The following is a 20934-nucleotide window of genomic DNA, read 5'->3' on the forward strand; positions in this document are numbered from 1 at the left end:
TTTTGAAAGAAATGACCACCCAGCAAAAAGCTGATTTCCTATGCACAGAAATGTGACAACACATATTTTGGGGATAAAGCTGAGAACGTGAAATATTATCCATTGATAAGCTACTTTTTGGGGGGGGAAATAAGTACTAATATCTTTGGCAGAGAGGCCTAGAAAGTTTTTTTTAGTTAATGGAAGGAGCATGGTGTTATACAAAGACATAATTGTGGCTGGACGGAGATCTGCCCGTCTGCTTGCAGTGGGGGTTTCTGAAGTCCTTAATGCAATGCAAACAGGGTTTAAAAAGACACATATTGGGGAATTCAAAAAGCCATGTTTCATCCTACCCCCTATTAAATTAAATGCAGCATGATCTCCACATATTAATCCCTAGTTAAGCTTGCTAGGAGGACACAAGCAAAGTAGTCATTTGATAAAACTGCAATGAAGAGTGGTCTGAATGAAATTTAGAGCTCTTTAAGCCAGTGCTATTCCCCACAGTCCTCAGCATTAAACCTTGCCAAGTCCATAAGGGAAATTGATATGCAGTATGTGTGGCTTATTCCATTAGACTCATTAAAGTGTCACCTTGTCATCAGCACACTCTCGCACTTACAGCTTGCCTTACAAGTGCAGTAAAGGACTCATTGTATTGCGTGTGTGAAGTACAGCACATTTTTTTTATTTGGCGGGTGTAATTTGTCTTCCAGACAGCAGTCGAAAGACATCAACATAGAAAGTATTGAATAGAAGCTATAGAAAGCTATGGAATTTGTAGTCAGGCGTACAGAACAGGGGCAAATATATATTTTAGTCTATTAATGGACCATACATTTTTGACAAACCTTACCTTTCTGCAGCTTATCCCCCCCCCCCCCCTCATCCAGACTCTACCTCTGTTAAAACCATTGAAGTGCCACACTGTCCTCTACACACTAGCTTCTCAACTGCGGCACTAAAACCTGAACCAATGTTTTCTGTTCCTTCTGTTAATCCGGTCGCTGCATTTCCTTGAACCCTGCTGAGGGTTTTTTCTTTCTCTCCCCAACACACCGACCTCCTGTGCAGACAGTAAATAGAAGGAACAAGGTTTTCACGCTTGGCCACAGTTTGTAGTGGCAGAAACTTTATCAAACGTCTCCAAAGAAGGTCTAAGTGAACTGTGTTTCGCCTTTGATTAACCGCTGCCTCTCAGAGGGACTCTGACCGCGAAAAAGCAAGCACGCTCCACTGAGTCGGATTTGTGGAAATAAGAGCATTTTTCTGACAATGTAGGGAATCGACTCGTCTTACCATTCACAAAAAGGCATTTGTCTGACTTTGCAGAGATCAGATGGGCAAAAAAAAAAAAAAAAAGGAAAACCTAAATCAGGCTCTCCTTTCAAAATGCCTCCGTCAAACCAAGCATTGACGTCATATTGTCAGGACATTCCAACCAGCAACTCAATGGAGAAAAACTCTGCCATTCACTGGCATCGCACATCATATGGAAACTTCATATCTCGTGAACTCTGTACTCATCAATGAGCCCGCTGGCTGCACATCAGTTCAACAATTAGCACACAATATTCTCCACACAGGTTGCACACTATGGCAACACTGAGGGCACACGGAGCCTTGGCAAACACATGTGCTTAATAAGGAGTGGGAAGTAGGTAATTGCCAGTGCATGATGCAGTTTACACACCAATGTTTTAAATCAGTGACACAAAGCAGAGTCCGAGCGTATGATTTATGGCTGTGTCCTGATTGAGCTAATGTCCACGACTTTCTGCCCATTTCACACGCTCAAAATGGAGTTGAACTGTCCAGAAAAAAAAAAAAAGTCAACCCCCTCCTCCCAGAAAAAGACCATACATCTGCTTCACACATACAGTTCCTGCCACATTCTTCTGTGTCTGCCAAAAGCTTTTAGGGATGCACACCACTTGATGCCTGAGTTAATGCAGTGTGCGAGTTGAGTTTTAGACACAGAGGAAAGAGATGTACCACTCAGACCAAGATGGAGCCCAACATTTCCCAGAGCATCTGGATAAAGTACTGATAAAGTCAATATGCTCACACATAAAAGGAGACATTGCAGCAATATTGCAATGATGAAAAGCACTGAGCAATCTATAAATCACGACAGGGAGTGGCTGATTTGCATTCTTTTTACAAGGATGCTTGTAAACTGTAAACCATTAATATGAGTGCAAGAAAATACCAGAAGGAATATGACAGGACAGATAGACGCCCCAGTAGCAGGGAGAGTAGGACAAGCTCCTACACACTCGGTCTGCAGGAACAAGGCTTTTTTTTCTTCCAGAGGTGAAGTGCCTTTAGTGTCAACAGTGCGTCCTGTTGAAAACGGCACTGAGGCAGTTCCAGCCAACATGATTTATAGCCTCCCTGAGTGTTATTAAAAGGCTAAACGCAACTCTAAACACATTTCACACAGTCGCTGCCCTGCACGGGACCTTTTATGTTTAGAGGTGAATGTCCTATGTTCAGAAACATTTACACAGTTTATATAGCTGGAAAACATTGCCGTCAATTAATTTTTATGAACATGGCACAGATTATTACTTTGGAGCTAAAGGGCAGGGGCAGAAAGATGTAATGACAGTGACTATTTTCAAAAGATTTATGTTTAAACAAAAAGGTGCTGCGGTAGTCTGATTGTTCCCGGCTTTCAGAAGAAACCTGATTTCCATGCAGCAAAAAAACCTTGGTTCAAATTCAGATTGTGTGATTAAGAATAAATCCAGTTGGCACAAACAGATTCTTGCTGGAAATAAAATGAATAATAATAGGCCATGACAACATTCATGTGGGTTTTTAAGTTTTTCCTATTGTGAGCAAATGCATGCAAGACTTTCAGAGGAGGACGGGTGTGACAGAATGAAATCTCGTGATCTGTTCTACATTCTGCCTTGTTTAGAAAAGCACCTCGAGGGCTGGTAGTGATGCTTTAAGCTGTTTTTGGCAAGGACAGGGAAGAATAGGGCCGATTAAAGTTCACAAAAACTCAAGTTTTTGTACAAACTCATTATCCAATGTCATGCCTTGACCTGCTCACTGACATTAACCAGAATTTTGTGAACATGTAAATTAAGAAAGAGTGTTGCATTTATTTATTTTTAATTAAGGGGTGTGTGTGTGATTTGGATTGCATTTTGTGAGCCAATAGATCTCAGTTTCAGGTATTCTAAGCAGCTAAGAATATACGGTTTCTCAAAAAAAAAGAACATGCATGCATATATATAAATATATATTGTTGGTTTATCCTTTGTCAAGTATGCCATGTACACATATTCCCTTGCTGTGGCCAGGGGAAGTCCCGATTGTTCCTGGAAATGCTGACATTTGAACCACAGAGACAGACCAGTGACCTCTACCGCTGACTGGAAATTGGTAGACTGACCAGTACACCAGACAGCAGCACATAAAGACAGACAGCCGGGCCCGTCAGTTTCATCCTTGTAGCGTTTGCTAAGCTAATTCTACAATACAGCCAGTTATATCTGCACAGATCACACGGCACTGCACTCTTCACATAGAGTACAGTTGTTCCTCTCTGCCCATTCCCATTAGAGACCAGTCTCCCAGTCATTTACCAACATATCCGGGAGTCTGTTTATTGTCAGTCACTACAGCAAATCATGATTGTGGATGCAATGGAAAAAAGAAGCAGTTAATGGGCATTGTTTTCTTGTCCATACCCATTAAAGCGACAACATTTGTGGAGCTAAGATCATTTGGATGTACAGAAAAAGAGAAACAGCTTTTCAATATAGTTTTCTGGTTTCAAGCAGTGGGAGGGGGAGCAACAGCGAATCACTTTTCCTTCATGGAAAACAGTATTAGCATACGAAATGTAATTTTCAGGGTAGATTTTTTGCCGTCAAATGTGGGAGTAATTTCCACTTTGTCTATTTCCACATTTACAGTAAGGGCTTGGCTCTCCTCCACTCCATATTCGATCATGAAACTCCATTTGAAGAGGTTATAGCTAACTCATCCAGTTAAGTAATGTGGATTAACATTCCTCCCTGCCTCAGAGCAAGAAAGTGAGGAAGAAAGATAAAGAGAGGAACTGGTGGCAAGAGACGAGCCATAGCAGAAAGCTGTACTCCCAAAGCAGTATATTACGTACACCTCCATCGTAAATAAAAGCCAATTTAAGGAGGACAGAGATAATCCAAACAAACCCCAAAAAAACCATCCGGAGATAATTCATCAGTACCCTCCCCAGGGAGGGGAGGATTGCTTTATACTCGCAATACACTCAAAAGCCAGAGAACAGAAAAATATTAAAACGCGATCAAACGATCGGCTTCATAAACAAGTCAAACAGAATTCAATCATGCTGCTATTAGTCAACCAAAAGCCAGTTGCATATACCATCAGGCCATCGTTCTCACTCAGTACAGTAACAGGCAGTGGAAACTTTATTCTTTAGATTATTGAATGGGCAAAAAAATAACTAGAACTCTTGACTTTCAATCACAGTGGACAGACACATATTATGATGTATTTTAGTGTTTTGTAAGAGGCAATTAAGAAACATTGAAGTAGTGTTTGCTCAGGCCGGAATAATTGGCCATGCACCCTCAATTAAACCTAAATGCTGAACAACTGTTTGCCCCAAACATGTTATGCATCTCTTATCCTTAAATTGACCTAAACCATTGACGGGGTGGATTGGAGCACAATAGCTATCCAGCTGACTAGTTAAGACCCCCTATTGTCTGCCGACAGAGTCAAGTCGTTCCCCGTGCGGAGCCTCACAGTGACAATGGGACGACAATCTAAAAACCAACGATCATTTACATGAGAGGGGAGGCTGAATGGAGGCAAACAGCTCTGCTTTACAAAACTGTTTGAGGACATTTATGAGATTACTTTAGCAGCAAAAGACAAATAGGGCTGCCCTTAAGATATACGAGCCCATGTGAACACAATGACGGATGACTTAAACTGCATTTAAAGTGCAATAAAGTCAGCGTAATGCCAAAAACGGGCACATGCAAACAGTCCCCAGAAAAGTTTTCCAAGCTTGATATATTACATCGTTTAATTCACGCGTGTTGGGATGAACCGCAGATTAAGTGAGGCCAGCAGGGAAGCAGAGGAAGGACGGGAATGATTACGGAGGGAAGGAGGGGGCGGGGGACTCACCAGACGCGCTCATGTCCAGGACGCTTTGGAGGAGCAGGGCGATCCAGAGAGCGCAGGCTGGACATCTCCAGAGGCGCTGGCTCGACGCTGTCCGAGTTGGATACATTCCTCCGGGTCTGTATTAAAAAAAAATAATTTCGTCCGCTTTTCACATCCACTACACTCAAGACTTAATTTCGAGCCCCTTCCAAAAAAAATAAAAAATAAAAATTCAAAATGCACGAGTCAGAGTGCCTTGAGAAGTTGTGCTCTGTTTTGAGCCGCTCTTTCAAAGCGCAGCAAAACCCGAGAAAAATGTGAGTCTGGATGAAGGTTGTCTCCGTCTCCCCTGGTTTCTGTCTCTGTCCTCCTCGCTGGAGCCCAGCACACTTTCCCCTTCTCCGTCTCTCTCTTCAACTGAGCGCAATCCTTCCTGCAAACTTCACCGGAGTGACTTGTGCCCACAGGAGCCACATGGCTCTGATTAGCCACGTGTCGCCACCCTGTGTTCGCTACAGGAACTGTCACAGGGCAGGCGGAGACGTTGCAATTGGAGAAATGCGTTCAGCTGACATGAAAGTGTTCAGGACCCACACCACAAGAGCCTTTTTTTTACAAAGCTGCAGAACAGCTTCTAAATGGATGACTTTGTCAACTGCTGTACTGTTTGCAAAGTCAAGAATGAACTTTCAATCTTGACTTCACAGCCAACATGGAGGAGAAGTCCGGGGAAAAATGGAAATATTCACTGGGAAAACCCCATTTGCAGAGGAATGTCGTGTGATAGAGTTGAAAGCTTGTGAACGTTACGGTGAGATTGTTTCGTCAACTGTCTAAGGTCAAGAATGAATTTAAATCTCTTTCTTTCTGGTTAAATGTTGCAAATTAAACTGCAAATTAAGACAATTAAATAACTCAAAGACAAAAAGTAATAAAAACCTGATAAAGTGGCTGCAAATGTGGCATGATACATAATGTACGAAACAAATGTGAAAAAAGAAAGATGTTTTAAACTTTAATAAAATATGTTGTTATGCAGCGAGGATGGGATTTGAGCATATGCTCTTGACACTTTAACAAAATCAGAGAGTCTTTAAACACCCAAAGAAAGGCTCTCAGTCCGCTGCAGGCTGAGTGGCACTAAGCAGCCACTTTGTTTGGCCCGTCTCTGGTTCACATGATTTACGAGGTCCAGTACAAGGACCAAAATATTCTCCAATGAAAAAATCAGGGAACATGAATAGTGAATTCAGCATGGCCTTACACGTGCACTTTGTTACGCTCATGACATTTCCAAGAATATTCCAACACAGGCTTAGCTTTTCTGCAATAATTGTACAGCATCTACTGCATCATTTACTGTCATTTGACTCAAACACACAACAAAGTTATGTGAATTAATCAACAACTGTTAAAATGGAGCTGAATTGATGGTCTTAGATAATCTGAAAAGCATCTATTTGGACCTGATCAGATGATCACAAGAGGTGACTTTAGCAAGTAGACCAACTTTTTCTTATAATAGACAAACTACCCGCCATATTAAAACCACATCCAAATGTTTAACTCAGTCAGCTACATTTCATTTATATCCGTGTATCACATGCACAAAGACAGAGACATATGGATGAAGGAAAAGAAAGAAGGAATGTAAAGAAAGGCGAATAAAGTTTCTTTGTCGTGAACAATACCGTCTGCAGACACACTACACACACACACACACACACCTTTATACAATTATTAATTCCAGAGCCGTACAGTATTATTAACCCACCTCACCATCTCCTCTATAACTCCACACCTTGTTTCATTTTACTCCATTCACTTCTGGATTTTGACACATACTTTGTCTCGGCACGTGTGTCCGCACACACGGAGCCCTTTGACACAAGAAAAGAATGGTTGCAATTTAGCATCTCCGGTTCTCCCATATTGTGACCTACCCTTGCTCATTAGAGGGAAATATCATCCTCTCTGAAGTATGTTTTGATGTAACTGTTACAGAGAGCAGGGATAGCAGGACTGAAAAATGCTTTCGACTGGATTCTTTTCAATTGGTAGATCAGAGGGAGGGTGTAGCGGGCTGCTCACGGGTGACAGGGCTTCACCTCTGTTATCCCTGCTCCTTGTCAGGTCCAGGGGTCCAGGACATGGTCCATACCCGCTGCTAAGGAGTCCTAATCAAAACCTTCCTTCCCCTCCTCTCCCTGCATACTCAGTCATCCCTGGAGACATGCTGCTAACCGGAGCTTAGAGATAACACTGAACAAGGTTCCTGCAAACCATTAGTTGGGATAAGGGTGTGTCATGTGTTTGGGGGGGGGGATTAAAACCTTAAACTTCCTGTTAAAATAATGTCAGCAGGCTTCTGTGTGGGTTCAGGCGTTCCTGGTTTACTCGATACTGTGCGTTAACACATCTTTGCAGTGTCCCTGGCCCACTGTTACTTGAGTGGTTGAGGAAATTAAGAAAATGGTGATTATGAGAGTTGAGGGATGCAAAGCAGCAGTTTGGTAGCTGCCAAAGGTCTGATCAAAACCAGGGCTGTGGTCATTTAAAGCAATTCAAGAGACTGCAGTTGATCTGCTAATGATGATTGAGCTTTCAGTCTCACTTAAATGGGTTGGACGTAACGATTCCTTCATGCTGAAAGTTGTGATTTTGAAAAAAGTGGAATTTTAAAGAATACATTTCTTCTTGATTTAATTGAATTGTGAGTGAAATGTACCATTGAGATATGTGCACTCTTAGCTCTGACGTCTTAAAACTGCAGTCTGCAACTCCAAGGACTTTGAGTGCTTCTTGCCATGGGTATCTAAGCTTCTTTTGGACCGCAGCAAGAAAGAGTCGCGCCAAAAGGTGCGTGAGATTGCATGTGCAGATGTGTATGATTTCACATAACATTTCAATAAACACAACAAAGGGCTTTTTGTCCTCCAGGGATATCACGTGGAGAGCAAATTCAAACAAAGTAACGATAAATAACTGTCAAACCGTATTAAATTGGGCATGACTGATTGCAGTGCAGTTTGGAGAAACGTGTGATGTGATGTACACATCACACGTCAGCTGTGTTTTTTTACTAAGGCGCCATTTTACATTTCCTGTTTAAGCAGCCAAATGAATTGAACCTAAGCTGTGTTTGGTGGTTTACTTTGTAATAAAGGCCGTCAGAGAAGTGGAAGGGGTTCTGAAGGGGGGGACCCCACCACTGGGCCGATCAAGTAGCGAGATTGTTTCTGACGTCGGCCTATTTTTCCTCCTTGATGTCTATCGACTTCGTTTTGCCAAAAGTAGGATATGATTATTAAAATTGCAACCATGCATGGTGAAAGTCATTTAACTTTCATGGTGGAGTGGATTAGGGTTCTGAAGGCCTCTTTGAAGAGCAGATCCCTGAGGCTTTCTCCAGCGGCCACAGCACATGGACAGGGAGGCCCTTTGTTTCAAAGTTGGCAAAAATGTCTGAGTCAATAAAAGAGAATGAAAGGATGAGGGTGATGATGGCCTTTCTGCCACATTTACTCAGTATTATTATTTTTCTATGTTTCTCCGAAACGTTCTCTCTGTCTCTTTTCCTTCACATCCTCAGATGACTTTAATCATTTGAGTTTCAATCTTATTTTCCTTTGCCATCGTCTAAAAACGTGCTAGCATTTTGCGCATTCTTCAATCAGCGGGTAGCTCAAGACATTTTCCGTCCCAGTGAAGACATCATTAAATGTCTCACAGACAACATTGGCCTAACTGCATCCTTTGCATCCGCCTGTCCAACCACCATCTCCGTCACAATGTAAGTCTGTGCTACATATTGCACATTTACAGGCTTACCTTACAAATGCCCGTAACTGTTACTCTATTCCCACAGGATGTCTTTTGGATCATACTGCACCCAGTGCTAATATACAACAAATGCAGGATTTCCAGGCCAATGGTCTCCATGCATTCAAAGAATGGGAAATGTTCAGCAGGCAACATGCTACTGATACAGTTTCAAACATGGAACACTGCAAAAGCATCCACTTTCCTAATATTTATTTCAAAGCCATTCAGAAACCTTTTCAAGAAAATAGGTCAATGTCAAAGCCAAGGCAACTTTGTACTCTCCTGCTCTACAGGGGCCTCCAAGTATGTGAAGTTTCAGGCAGCAGAATAAGAATTGCTCGTGAGGAACACATGTAAAACACAATTCACTGTTTTGATTGTGTGCTACATCGTCCCTCTTTTGTTTGTATTTGTAGTGCGGCACATATGGAATATGCAGGGTGATAAAAGAACTGCTTGTTGTTGTACATTTAAGATTAAATCAGGTTAAAAGAGGACAAAAACACATTGCACTGCTAACAGTACAATAGATAAGCTTATAGCATGTTGAGTATTTCTGTACAATATAAAGCTTCACTCTCCAGTTTCTCTCTCTCATCTCAATTCCTACATCCAAAAGGTCTCTCCATCAAACACACAGGACAATGGACCATATAAGTGATTGAGATTGAGCAGCATTTGCTGGTTCAGTAAATTTAAAAGAGTTGTGTGACATGCCCAGTAGGAGGGAACATTTTGGAGGGAAAAAAGCAGTGATGTGCATCTGTTTCAAGGTGGACATGATTCATGTATGTGCAGGCATGTACATCCTACAGCACTGACTCACTCTGCTTTAGCAATTCATACATGGCACTAACTGGGACTAGTCAAGTGCTCCCTTAGTGTTATTTGATGAAGTAGATGTACTTGCATGATGATGAGTATATGCCTTAGGGTAAACCTAAAGTTGTCGTATTTTGCTACATGTCTTCTTAGTTGGTTAGCTAACGTTACCGTAGCCACCGGTACATCCGGGTACGTGTTTTTTGAGAGCACTAGTGATAAATAATAATCAATGATTAATAAGGAAAGCATAAGGTGTATTGCTCAGATAACAACATTGGGGCAAATGAAAGTAAATGCTCAGTGTTTGTTGTTGAATGGATCTCAGGTGTTCTATTGAGGTTGGTTGGTTTACCAACTGGGAAAAGGGGTTGGGAAGCTGTTTCATTCAGTCCGAGTTCCCCATTTGTTAGGTAATATGCAGCTATGCAGGTAATATGCACGACGAAAGCAGAATATTGACATGATGAGGTGGACTCTGCTTGAAGGGCCCACCTCTGTGAAAAACTAGCTTTCATTTAAGGATTTGTTTTTTAAAGGAAACTCACCTGTTAAATGTCCTTAGCCTGCAATATTGATGGACAACACAGATTTATCAGTAGAGGGTGCAGTACCAAATGTCAAGTAATGGCAACACTAGATAGGAAAGAACCACAAGTCTTTGACTGTATACTTTAAGAATGACGTCTTTGTCCACCGCGTTGCCCTCTTGCAGGAGAGCAGCGAACACGGTGCTCTAAAATCACAAGGCTCCATGCCAGCTCCAGAGAAAGCCATTTGGACATCTAATAGCTGCGGACCAGGCCAGCTTAATGTAAGCCGTATTGTGAATACCAGATGTAATGACAGCCAATCCAAATACAGCCTGTAAGCCATTACGAGCCGAACAAGAGGAACACATTATGTATTTCTCTGTGTCAGCCTGACAGGGTCTGAACAATGCAGCATGAAAAGGTTTCCACCCTGTTAATGTGACTCCGAAGGGACTAGAGAGGAACTGTTTAGGGCAGTTATGCATCCCAAATGCCACAGATTGTGCCTTTGAAGGCTGGCAACAAGCCTTAAAGGCCCTATCCCCAATCTTAACGTAAACACAGATAAAAGATTGGAAACATTTAGTCGGATTTAGCTCTTCATGGTCGACAATGCCGTTAAGAAATATGTGCATGAAAGCTTGTCAGTAAAATTACGAGAATAGCAGTAACGTAACTTTGTCATACATCAAACTTTTCAATTGTCTGTGGGAAAATACAACTTGAACGGTCAATTAGTTCCACCTCAGAAACTATGTACCATGTGTTTTTTTGGGGGGGGGGGGGGGGGGGAGCAAAGTGCAAACAGGTAGAGCTGATTGTGTTGGTCAGTGTGAATGACATGGACGTGCATGACAGAAATTGGCAGACAATGTGCCATCTATGATTGAGGCCAATTTCACCTTTCGTGTTCAGGGAGAGAAACACCAAGTGTTCCCTCTTTCTGTGCGTGGGTGCGCCTGATTTTCCAACCTCGCCATGAACTAAATTGTAGCCAATTCATGTCCTGATATGAGTTATGCGAAGCAAAAGTTGACACCAATTCAGTCCCTGTAGACTCGTCTCAAACATCATTCTCTCATTTCTCAAAAGAAGTAATTATATATTTCATCTCTTGACTATTTGTCTTTAGCTATAGCCGGTGGGATCCTCCGACCTCCTGACACTTTATAACTCTAACCGTTAATCAGGATTACTGGGACTATCTCATTACACAAGACCGGCGAGGGAGGGAGAGAATTCATCACTTAATGCTTCTCTGCTTGCCTCAGGAATGTCTTTGGAGAGGCATCGACTTTTTCGAAGCACTTTATCCTACAACTTGGCTCACCCGCTGCAGGACAGGATCTCTGCGTTTATCTAGAATCATTTCACTGGCTAAAAAGAAGTATCATTAATACCACCCCACGCACTCTTGTTTCCGTCTTTTCTAAGACCAGGTCTGCTAAGGCAATTACGCTTTGTCAAGCAACAGCTGGTTTCTAGAAGGAAAGACTCCGTACCTATAAATACTTGTGTGCGCCTATGACAGACATCCGCATATGAATTAAATGCATTAAAATATTGCAAAAGAAAAAAAAAAAGAAGATTTAAAACATAACCACAGTACTTCTTTTATGTGAGGTAATTTTTATTAATGGTCAGTTTCGCGATTTAATGATATGGTTCAGGAACAGATCTGGACAATTACATGGTAGCAGAAACTACACGAGGCACCCGCATCAAGTTTTTTGCCTACTTTGAATCTTAAATTTAGATTTCTTAAATCACATTAATGTGTGACAATGTCTCACTGCCTTGCAGATATGTTATCTGACCCCTCAGGCCAATTTTGTACTTTAGATTAACACTAAACACTGACTCTAGTCCAACACTAGATGATGGGAGTGGATAACTTTCATTGGAAGATAAATCAAGAGCTCCTCAGGTATTTTCATGTGTTCATCCTGCATGTTGTGTTTCACTTTTTCATCCAGCTCCGTTTCTAAGAGAGCCATGAACTGAAGCCAAGACAGCATTCAAGGGCAGCTTCACCCCCCCGGAGAGAGCAGAGGTATCCCGTTGCTGAGGGTGAGTGGAGGCAGAGGGATCATGTGATCACAGTGGGGCCAGTGCGTCCAGTCTTCTCTTGGAGCTGAGAGACCTTCAGGGCGATGTCTACCAGGGGGGCCAGCATCACCTGCACAAAGACACAAGAAACCCACACAAGACACATAGTTAGCATTAAAAAGTCCACTCAAAGTGCTGCTTTGTGTCACACAGACGTTTATAGGCTTGATGAAAGGACAAATGATTTCATTCTCGTTATTTACATTCCACTTTTTACAGCAGAGACGTCTCTATGACGCACTAAAACAGGCAATGTTGTCAAAGTAACAGGTTTTGTTACTCATGTTTTAAAAATAAATGATGTGACAGAACTTCTTGCAATAATATATATGATCACGTATGTTTTTCCACATACCACGCACCGAAGAGGAGAAAGGGCTTGAGTTGAACTTTCCCTCACTTGTCTTGCTTTCTTCACGTCCTTCTCCTCACCAGTCAAAACGACTTCAATGAGGAGTCTAGTTGGAACTCACACGGTTTATTTTTCCCTCGTGTTCTGGCACTGATAAGCTGCAATCACTCAAGACTTGGCCAAACATCTCCATCATAATGTTGAATACACGCTCTGGAACTTGTTTTTGGAGAGCTCCACCCAGTGCAAGCTGGCTGTCCAGCAGGTTACAGATCATTCTGGCCGGCCTGAAGGGTTCTGGGGCCAATGCGAGTTAACCTATGACCGCTACAACCTAGCCGGGCTGTCAAACTATATTAACATCCTCAGTCTCTCTTCCTGTGACTTCTCATATACACAAATATTCGAGAGAAAAGAAAAACCGGTGCCGGTTTCATGAATGTTTATTTTCCTATCTGATGACTTCATTGACTCGTCTCTCTCTCACTGGACCTAGCTGGCTGGGATTATTCCTCATTGTCCTGACCTGTGGGTCTTGATAAATCTTCTGGGGGTCCTGCTCGTAGCTGTCTATGTAGAGCCTGATGGTTGCTCCAGCGCTGCCCGTACCGCTGAGACGGAAAATGATCCTAGAACCATCAGAGAAGATCATCCTGAGGCCCTGAGAGAGTGAGAGAGAAACAGAGAAAGACGGGGAAGAGATGTGATTAACGAACATGCACAGTAACTGGAAAACATATGGAGGTAGAATTATGAGGCGCAATAACACTGCTGCATGCTGCTCACGGGCTTCCATTGATGTAGCGGACTACATCTGGTGATTGATGGAAAACTGGGCGAACACAGAATACAATTTGAATGTGCTCTGTCTTGCAGGCTCTCACCTGGTTCTTGGACACACTTCCGTCCACAGGGTCTGTGTAGGCAAAGTTGTCAGAGACAGCCACCTCATACGTCTTATCACCCGACGAGAACTTCTTTCCTACGAAGGATGGGTCGAACATTGCCGTCTCCAGATCCGTGACCATCTTGTTGGCAGCGTCCGAGTCGACCTCCTCGTAGTCGTACCTGGAGGTGAAGTTGGACTCACTTAAAATATAATCTGGTGTCTAACTGCCATCTGACAATTGGTGATTTTAGGTGAAACGATAATCACTATGACTTGGTTTTGGAGGGATAGGAGTGAGGGTCTCTGCAAGTTCTTACTTTTTAAGATTTTCCTTATTTGTGAAATTGGGGGGGGGGGGGGGGGACAAATTATTTGGTTTCAATAATCACAGAAATACCTGAAAACAAAAAAGGTCTTAAAAAGTACCTTTAGGAATTGACTGTCTGTGGGCTTTTGTGCGCTGCAGTTCTTTTATTCACCACAAGGGAGTGCCAGAGTATAATTTGAGCAACCAATATCCCAGTATCATCTTTCAAACAAAAAAAGTACTGGAACAAACAATGATTTAAAAAAAAAACCCACGACGAGCAACATGAAATACTCCTCTTTTGGGACTGAAGCTCACATTTCCTAAACCTCTCTCCAGGGATCATTCCTGACCTGGTGAAGAAGTTCCTGCCAAACTTCTGCCAGTGATCCTTCATGATCTCTTCCACACTCTGTTTCCTGGTAGCTAAAATTGACAACCATGCAAGCACTGCCCACAAGCCGTCCTTCTCACGGATATGATCGGAGCCTGGTCGGTTAGCGGAGGGAGAAAAAAAAAGAAGAGGGGATGAGAAATCGAGTGAGTAAGGGGTGCTGCTTTCATTTACTGGAGTTCTGGCTACATACATATGATGACATTCAATCACCTGTGCCAAAGCTCTCCTCTCCACACAATGAAAGCTTTCCAGCATCCATCAGATTACCAAAGAACTTCCAGCCAGTTGGAGTCTCGTACAGCTGCATCTGCAGAGCTTTAGCCACACTGGAACAGATTAGCACACACACGCACAATACAACGTAAAGAAAAAAAGTTGATCTGCAACTCATGTGAGTTCTGCACTTTTTCAGTTCACCAAATAAAGAAAACTTTAGATCAGCCGTTATGGCGTGTGTGGCGATTACTTGTCCAGGGCGCCACTGGTGGGCATACTGCGGGCCAGTCCTTTGACACCAGTCTTCTGGAAGTATGGGATGCAGGTAATGTTGGCAGCGATGACGGCCACAGAGTCCGAGGGGTTCACGAAAAAGCCGTGTTTACCCAGCACCATGTTACGGTCCTGATACAGGGACACAAACAGGGGTCAATAGAAACAAATAGCAGTGACATTTATGAAGTACTTTCCTGAGCTGTAGTAAATAGATAATTAGTTAATTATCTATTTACTATGTAGTTAATTAGCAGCAGGACAATTGAGTGACAAGCCTCCTGTGGTTTTCTTACTGAAGTAATTTAATCTCTATGGACGGTGTTTTACACCCGACTACATGAAGGGGTGAAACTTTCCTCAAACCGGTAACTCAAAAACTAAATCCATTTTCCACAAATATTTATTGTGTCTTCATGAGTTCTGAAGGTAGCAGAAGGATGACGCATTGACTATGTTGCATGGCTTAAGGATTTCAGCATATTTCCTTCTATTAGCAATCTTGTTATATATTAAAATTTGGTCTGTTCCTTTCAGGAAACATGAGAAAAGTGCAACAGGGGAGGAGCTAGATAAAAAAATAATAAAAAAAAAACAGCTCAATGAAAACATTCACTGTCCTTATTAGGTTAATTTAATCTCACCCCAGCCCTAATTAAAAACATCAGTTTATTACATGTATTTTATTTGAGCTGACATCATAGATTCTAATCCAATTCGACAATTTCTCAACTCTGCTCTCACTTCTCCCCAATATACCGTCTGATTAAACTGCTGCAAAATGAGCTTCCTCGACTTACACCATCGCCATCAAAGGCCGCGCCAAGATCATATTCTCCTCCTTTCATGGTGTTGACCAGGTCGGCAGCGTAGGTCAAGTTGGGGTCAGGGTGGTGGCCCCCAAAGTCCTCCTTGGGAACACAGTTGACTGCTGAGCTGGTAGGAGAACCCAGCTCTTCACAGACTATCTTCTTCACATAAGGACCAACCACTGGAAGGAGAGAGAGAGTCTTTAAAAAGGGACCACTGTGCTAAAAGGGAGTAGGAACAAAGAAACCATGCAACTTACTGTGTTAAGCTGTTCACTGATTTTCACTATACGTAAGACATAACTCCAAAGACTAATTTATTTTAGTTTAGGTACCCAGGTTCCGCCGTCTAATATTTAGGACCAATACTAGCCGTTGAAATCTATTCCGGCTGTCACACAAGTCTGAAGCTGTGCGGTTTCCTACCTCCGTGCATAGCATCCAGGCGGACGTTGATGTGATTGGCTCCAGAGAGAAGCTCTTTCAGTGCAGCAAAGTTAAAGATGTCCCTCAGCATCTCAGCATAGGCCTCCACAGAGTCCACAATCTCCACTGAGACCAACAGAGAGGAAACAGAGCACAATAAAGATGTTGAGATAAAGCTGTTGCGATAAAGCTGTTGGGTGGCTATCTAACTCTCATCACAAACCGGTCAAACTAGTTTAATGGACTTCCGATGGATTTCACAAGTCACCAACGGCATTCGTTCATTATTTCACACGACCAGGTCATGTTTAAGAGCCGTCTGTCAACAAGCCAAACCAGCCTTAGCCACAACATTGCAGGTTGCTGGAAATAAACAACTTCCAGGTGACCTCAGAACTGTGCTCTCTATGCCACTATACCTGTGAAGGGCTTGAAAGTGTCCACTTCAAAGGTCTGCTTGCCGATCTTGGCCAGATCCACTTTCAGCTCTGGGCAGATGTGATACTCCTGCAGGGTTTTGCTGACCTCAAATATTTTGTTTGTGACGCCCTCTGGAGCAGGGCCTGGGAACAAAGTCAAAGGCTGTTAGAAAGGATGAGCTGAAAGATACAGATGATGATGTGACACAAAAAAAAAACCGTTGTTAAATAACATGTATATTTCTCCTCATTGATTGCAGTGCCACACATTAGGCTTTGGGCCTGTAAACCCATGTGACTACTGAAGTTTCCTAGAATGCCCACAATGCAGTGTCCACTCACCTCCACTGGCGATGTTGTACTTAATGCCAAAGTCTCCATTGGGGCCTCCGGGGTTGTGGCTGGCTGTGAGGATAATGCCACCCACTGCCTTTATCTTGCGGATCACACAGGAGACTGCTGGGGTGGACATGATGCCATTCTGACCAATCACCAGATGACCAATCTGCAGGAAGGAAAACATAACGCACAGGGACACATGAATTTATGCAAACATGCACAAACACAGGTAAGGAGAGTCAGTTGATGCGCAGGAAAATGCCGGATAAACGTTTGGGGAAAGTATGAAATGATTTAGCGTCAGTGAACTGAACCTTCCATTCCATTCTTTGATTTCAGTCCGGTATGCGAAGGTAAACAAAAGAACTGGTGTGCTTAACTGAACTGTCTTTAGAGTTTAATAGGTGCCAACTCGCAAATAAATACTTGGCTCTGACTAAAGGATACTTACACAAGGTGATGCACAAATAAGGCTAGGGGAATCATTAAGGATCAGAACCACCAGGATAACAGCCTTTTCTCCCTGTTGAGGTTGAGAAGACGGTACCGGATACACCAGGCCAGCACTGAGTAGCTCTGGAAGAACTTCTACACTCAGGTAGGTACTCACTCTGATCCTAAATGAGGTCACTGCCTAAGAACTGCACATGTATCTATTACTTTTCTATTTCAAACTCTTTTTAATGCACAAAAGGAACTAGCAGGATTACATTTTTTGTGGAATTGTAGCTTATATGATTACACGTGACAAATAAAATTGATTGACCTATATTTTTGACATGTTAAATTCCTTTACAAATCAGCAAAACTACTAAAGGTTAAGGCACAAGAGGTTACATAATAGTAGAATAAGTAGATATTCATTTTAAAAATGGTGTCACTATCTCCGTCCAGGACTTCCCCTTTAAAACATACAACGGTTAGCTTTGTGTCGACATATGAACAGAAGTGCTCCTGTCTGTGCACCTTTGGCAATGTCAGTTTCGCCACCGCTTTCTTTCCTAACATCAACCCCTTGTGGAGAAAATGAAATAAAACTTTGTGCAACTTCAACCTACTGGCATCCCTGACAAACCCTGCATTTACTACATCATTGCTGTGCACTAGCTGCACAAGAGACAGACTGGACATCTCATGAGAGAGCGACAGAGAGAGAGAGACAGAAGGTCACAGAGTCAGTCTAGACAGCAACCTTAATGTCCTGTGCAAATATAACGAGGCTCCCTTATGTCTGCAGATAGATGTGCTGTACTTGGGATAAAAGCATACGATAGTAAAACGCTTAAAATGTCGAATTAAAAAGGCAAACGTACTGGATGTACAGTTTTCCCATGTACGCTACAGGCATTTGCAGGGCGACGTGACTGGCTGCACGTTGCATGCCACGCCCCCTCTTGGCACGAAACGTTTCATGCCATCAGAGTGAAGGCAGCCAGCGGCATCTCTGTACTGCTCATTATGAAACAGCACAACGTTTATTCAAGATGGCATCGTAGCCAGTGCAGGGAATCCCAGACGGGTGTTAGTGGCCCCTGTCGTTTAACATAACGTGAAGGGTCCACTGACTTAACGAGAATCGTTGAGTACTAGTTTAATATCAAAGAATGGCAAGTAACATAGGGACAGGCATCAATGCTCCAACAGCTTTCCTTATCGTGCCTAGTGAATTGGGTGAAGGTTTTTTATTTATTTTACCAGTGCACCCTTAAATCTTTCAAATAGCGTTAAATGCTATTTGCAAAACGTTACAAATAACATATCGTAACCTTCAGCACTCGACTCATCTTGGTAGCTATGCTAATAAGCTAAACTAGCCCACAAAATATGACAGAGTAGCGTCGTATGAGTTGCGTTAAGTTACAGTACGGTATTGTACTGAAGACTACCGTTTACTGTCAAGTTAGCGCGACGTTAACTTGCTAGCTGACATGCTACCCAGGGGGCTGTTGGTGTTTAGCTAACTGAGCTAGCTACGTGACACACAGCGGAGAACATAAAAGGTGCACGACATGTCCTTCTACTGACCCCGTTGGCAGCAGCGATCTGAACGATCAACTGAATCGCGTCTTTCATGAAAAACCTGCCATCTCCTCCCACCACAACAGTGGCAGCCTGTCGCTCGGCAGGCTCGATGACAGCGAGAGTGCTCTGGATGAAGTTTTCCGCATAGTGCTGGTTCTGTTGAAACACCGTCACCCTCTTCCTCAGACCGCTCGTGCCCGGCTTCTGGTCCGTGTACGGCTTGGTCTTCACTGTCGTTACTTGCACCATGTTTTAAACCCCCTGTAGTCACCCCGTGCGATGAAGAGGCGACTGCAGCAGAGCAGCCACACTACCCACCGGACAACTCCCCCCTCATAGGCCCGCCTTCTCCGTTTAAAGGGCAAGCAGAGGCTGTGGAGGATTTCTTCACACTCAACGAACATGAATGTTTGACAGATAATTGTAGATTTTGGTAGTTTTTTTGAATAAATACATGGGTAGTGCATGATACATGCTTTGTACATATATATAACGTAGATGGCTATACAGTAAATAAATACATAATAATTTGGCAGTGTGGTAACCTAATGGTCTAATGGTGCTTAAGGCCGCAACCAGGATTTTAGAAACACTAAGGTCATGACATAGGTGATATGACAACCTACCACCGTCAGGGTTTTTTTCAACCATTTTTCGGACAGTTTTTGTCTATAATTTATTAAAGACAGTTGAGAAGCCCTCTCATTCGTTTGAATAAGGCCAGTCAGTCGACGCTGCAGGGGTTCCAATACATAGGGCTACTGCAAAAATAACAACAAAAGTGCAAGTTCATAATTGCTGAGACCGCATACACACATGCATCTACGCACCCATGCATTCATACACACACACAACATCACAAACTCTTGGCCAAGGCAAATTTCAGGCTAAAGTGTAGCGGCATGGCAAACGTCACCTGTGCAAAGGATTTTTGCAGGACCTCAATACAACTTCATCCCGCAACACACTGCGATGGCCAATCAAATACATGCTAGTTCATGATAAATACTTATGTAACATGCAAAACATATTTCTACCCTTTACCTTGCAGTGGGCATGCAGAAGATACAATAATTTATTTCCACAGTGGTAACGTTCCACAGCTGTACAATGTTGTACCAGAGTATTATAAACTGCTGTGTAGTGTGACTGATGCCTTTAAAATCATGACCCATTACTCAGTCAAATTGGAATTTGAGGAACATTTCTCACAGCTTACTGTGCAACCTTCCATGGTATATGGCCTTTCACACTTAATCTCCACATGGAAGAAGGAAAACTGCAATTTCCTGATGCTTGAGTGGACTTTTGCACCCTTCAGGTCCAGTCTCATGAACAGAAGGGTCATGGCTTGTCCACATTTTTACACAAGCTAGAAAATCTGTTAATAAAGTTCATAAAATAATGAATTCTCTAATATGTCAATACAATTTAAATATCACAAAGCTACCCTTACAAATACTCAGAGAGCATGATTCTGCTATACCGTGCAATATTTGAGTGAAAGGGTGAATAATGCATGGAGATTATTGTGAAATAGTCCACTTCAGGCCACTGTTTGTTTGCCTGTTGCATCAGTGTGTGTTTGACAATCATAAGGTGAACAAAGTTTAACTTGAGACCTGCCATGATGAAAGTGTTTGTGTGTGTGTGTGTGTGTGGTGGTGGGGGGGGGGGGGGGGGTGTTTGTATGTGTGTGAAGATTGTTTATCAGCCAAGATATCTATATTTACAAATATATATGCATTCTTCAGCCTTTAGCATTTCGAGCAGAACAAATACAAAGTAAATACCAAGAGCAGTCAACTTACTCTCAGTTCTATTAATCTACAGCAAGAACTAAATCTACATCTTATTCTCACGACACCTGATGCTGTTTTTTTGCCACTGTTGATTTACTGACATTATTTTAATCTCAGAAAATCATGTAACAGAAATTCTAGTGAAATAAAAGTTCAACAAAATTACAGCATGGAATAGAAAGTGAAATATTAGAAAAAACACTACATCATGATTTTAATTGCAGAATGACAAATTGGCTCACAACCCCGGAACCCCGACTGCCC

The 20934-nt window shown here is 42.5% G+C and overlaps 2 protein-coding genes across 2 annotated transcripts in view; both read right to left on the bottom strand.

Moving 5' to 3' along the window:
• The window catches only part of ror1 (receptor tyrosine kinase-like orphan receptor 1), a gene marked incomplete at its 5' end in the record, with an annotated part of 112094 nt that extends 106837 nt beyond the window's left edge, over positions 1–5257 (bottom strand). The window contains one exon of the mRNA XM_079266695.1: positions 5152–5257. Within this exon, the coding sequence (XP_079122821.1) occupies positions 5152–5257 (106 nt within the window). The remainder of the gene's footprint in view (positions 1–5151) is intronic.
• A 6668-nt stretch (positions 5258–11925) lies between these two features.
• On the bottom strand, positions 11926–19179 carry pgm1 (phosphoglucomutase 1). Its single transcript, XM_079267175.1, has 11 exons — positions 18872–19179; positions 16850–17012; positions 16508–16651; positions 16089–16214; positions 15654–15844; positions 14831–14985; positions 14575–14690; positions 14321–14456; positions 13656–13839; positions 13298–13432; positions 11926–12489 (listed from the first exon to the last, which is right to left on the bottom strand). The coding sequence occupies exons 1-11, from the start codon at positions 19115–19117 to the stop codon at positions 12400–12402; spliced, it is 1686 nt and encodes a 561-aa protein (XP_079123301.1). The 5' UTR covers positions 19118–19179; the 3' UTR covers positions 11926–12399.
• Positions 19180–20934: the final 1755 nt, after the last annotated feature.

Source organism: Melanostigma gelatinosum, assembly GCF_949748355.1.
Source record: "Melanostigma gelatinosum genome assembly, chromosome: 4".
Classification (NCBI taxonomy): Eukaryota; Metazoa; Chordata; class Actinopteri; order Perciformes; family Zoarcidae; genus Melanostigma; species Melanostigma gelatinosum.

Bases quoted from the DNA above. Each gene is read 5' to 3' on its own strand.
- pgm1 (XM_079267175.1), bottom strand. From the start codon at position 19,117: ATGGTGCAAGTAACGACAGTGAAGACCAAGCCGTACACGGACCAGAAG. The intron at 16,215-16,507 runs GTATAGTGGCAT...TGTTGGTCTCAG, and splicing joins CACTTTCAAGCCCTTCACAG to TGGAGATTGTGGACTCTGTG. The intron at 13,433-13,655 runs GTGAGAGCCTGC...TCACTCTCTCAG, and splicing joins GAAGTGTGTCCAAGAACCAG to GGCCTCAGGATGATCTTCTC.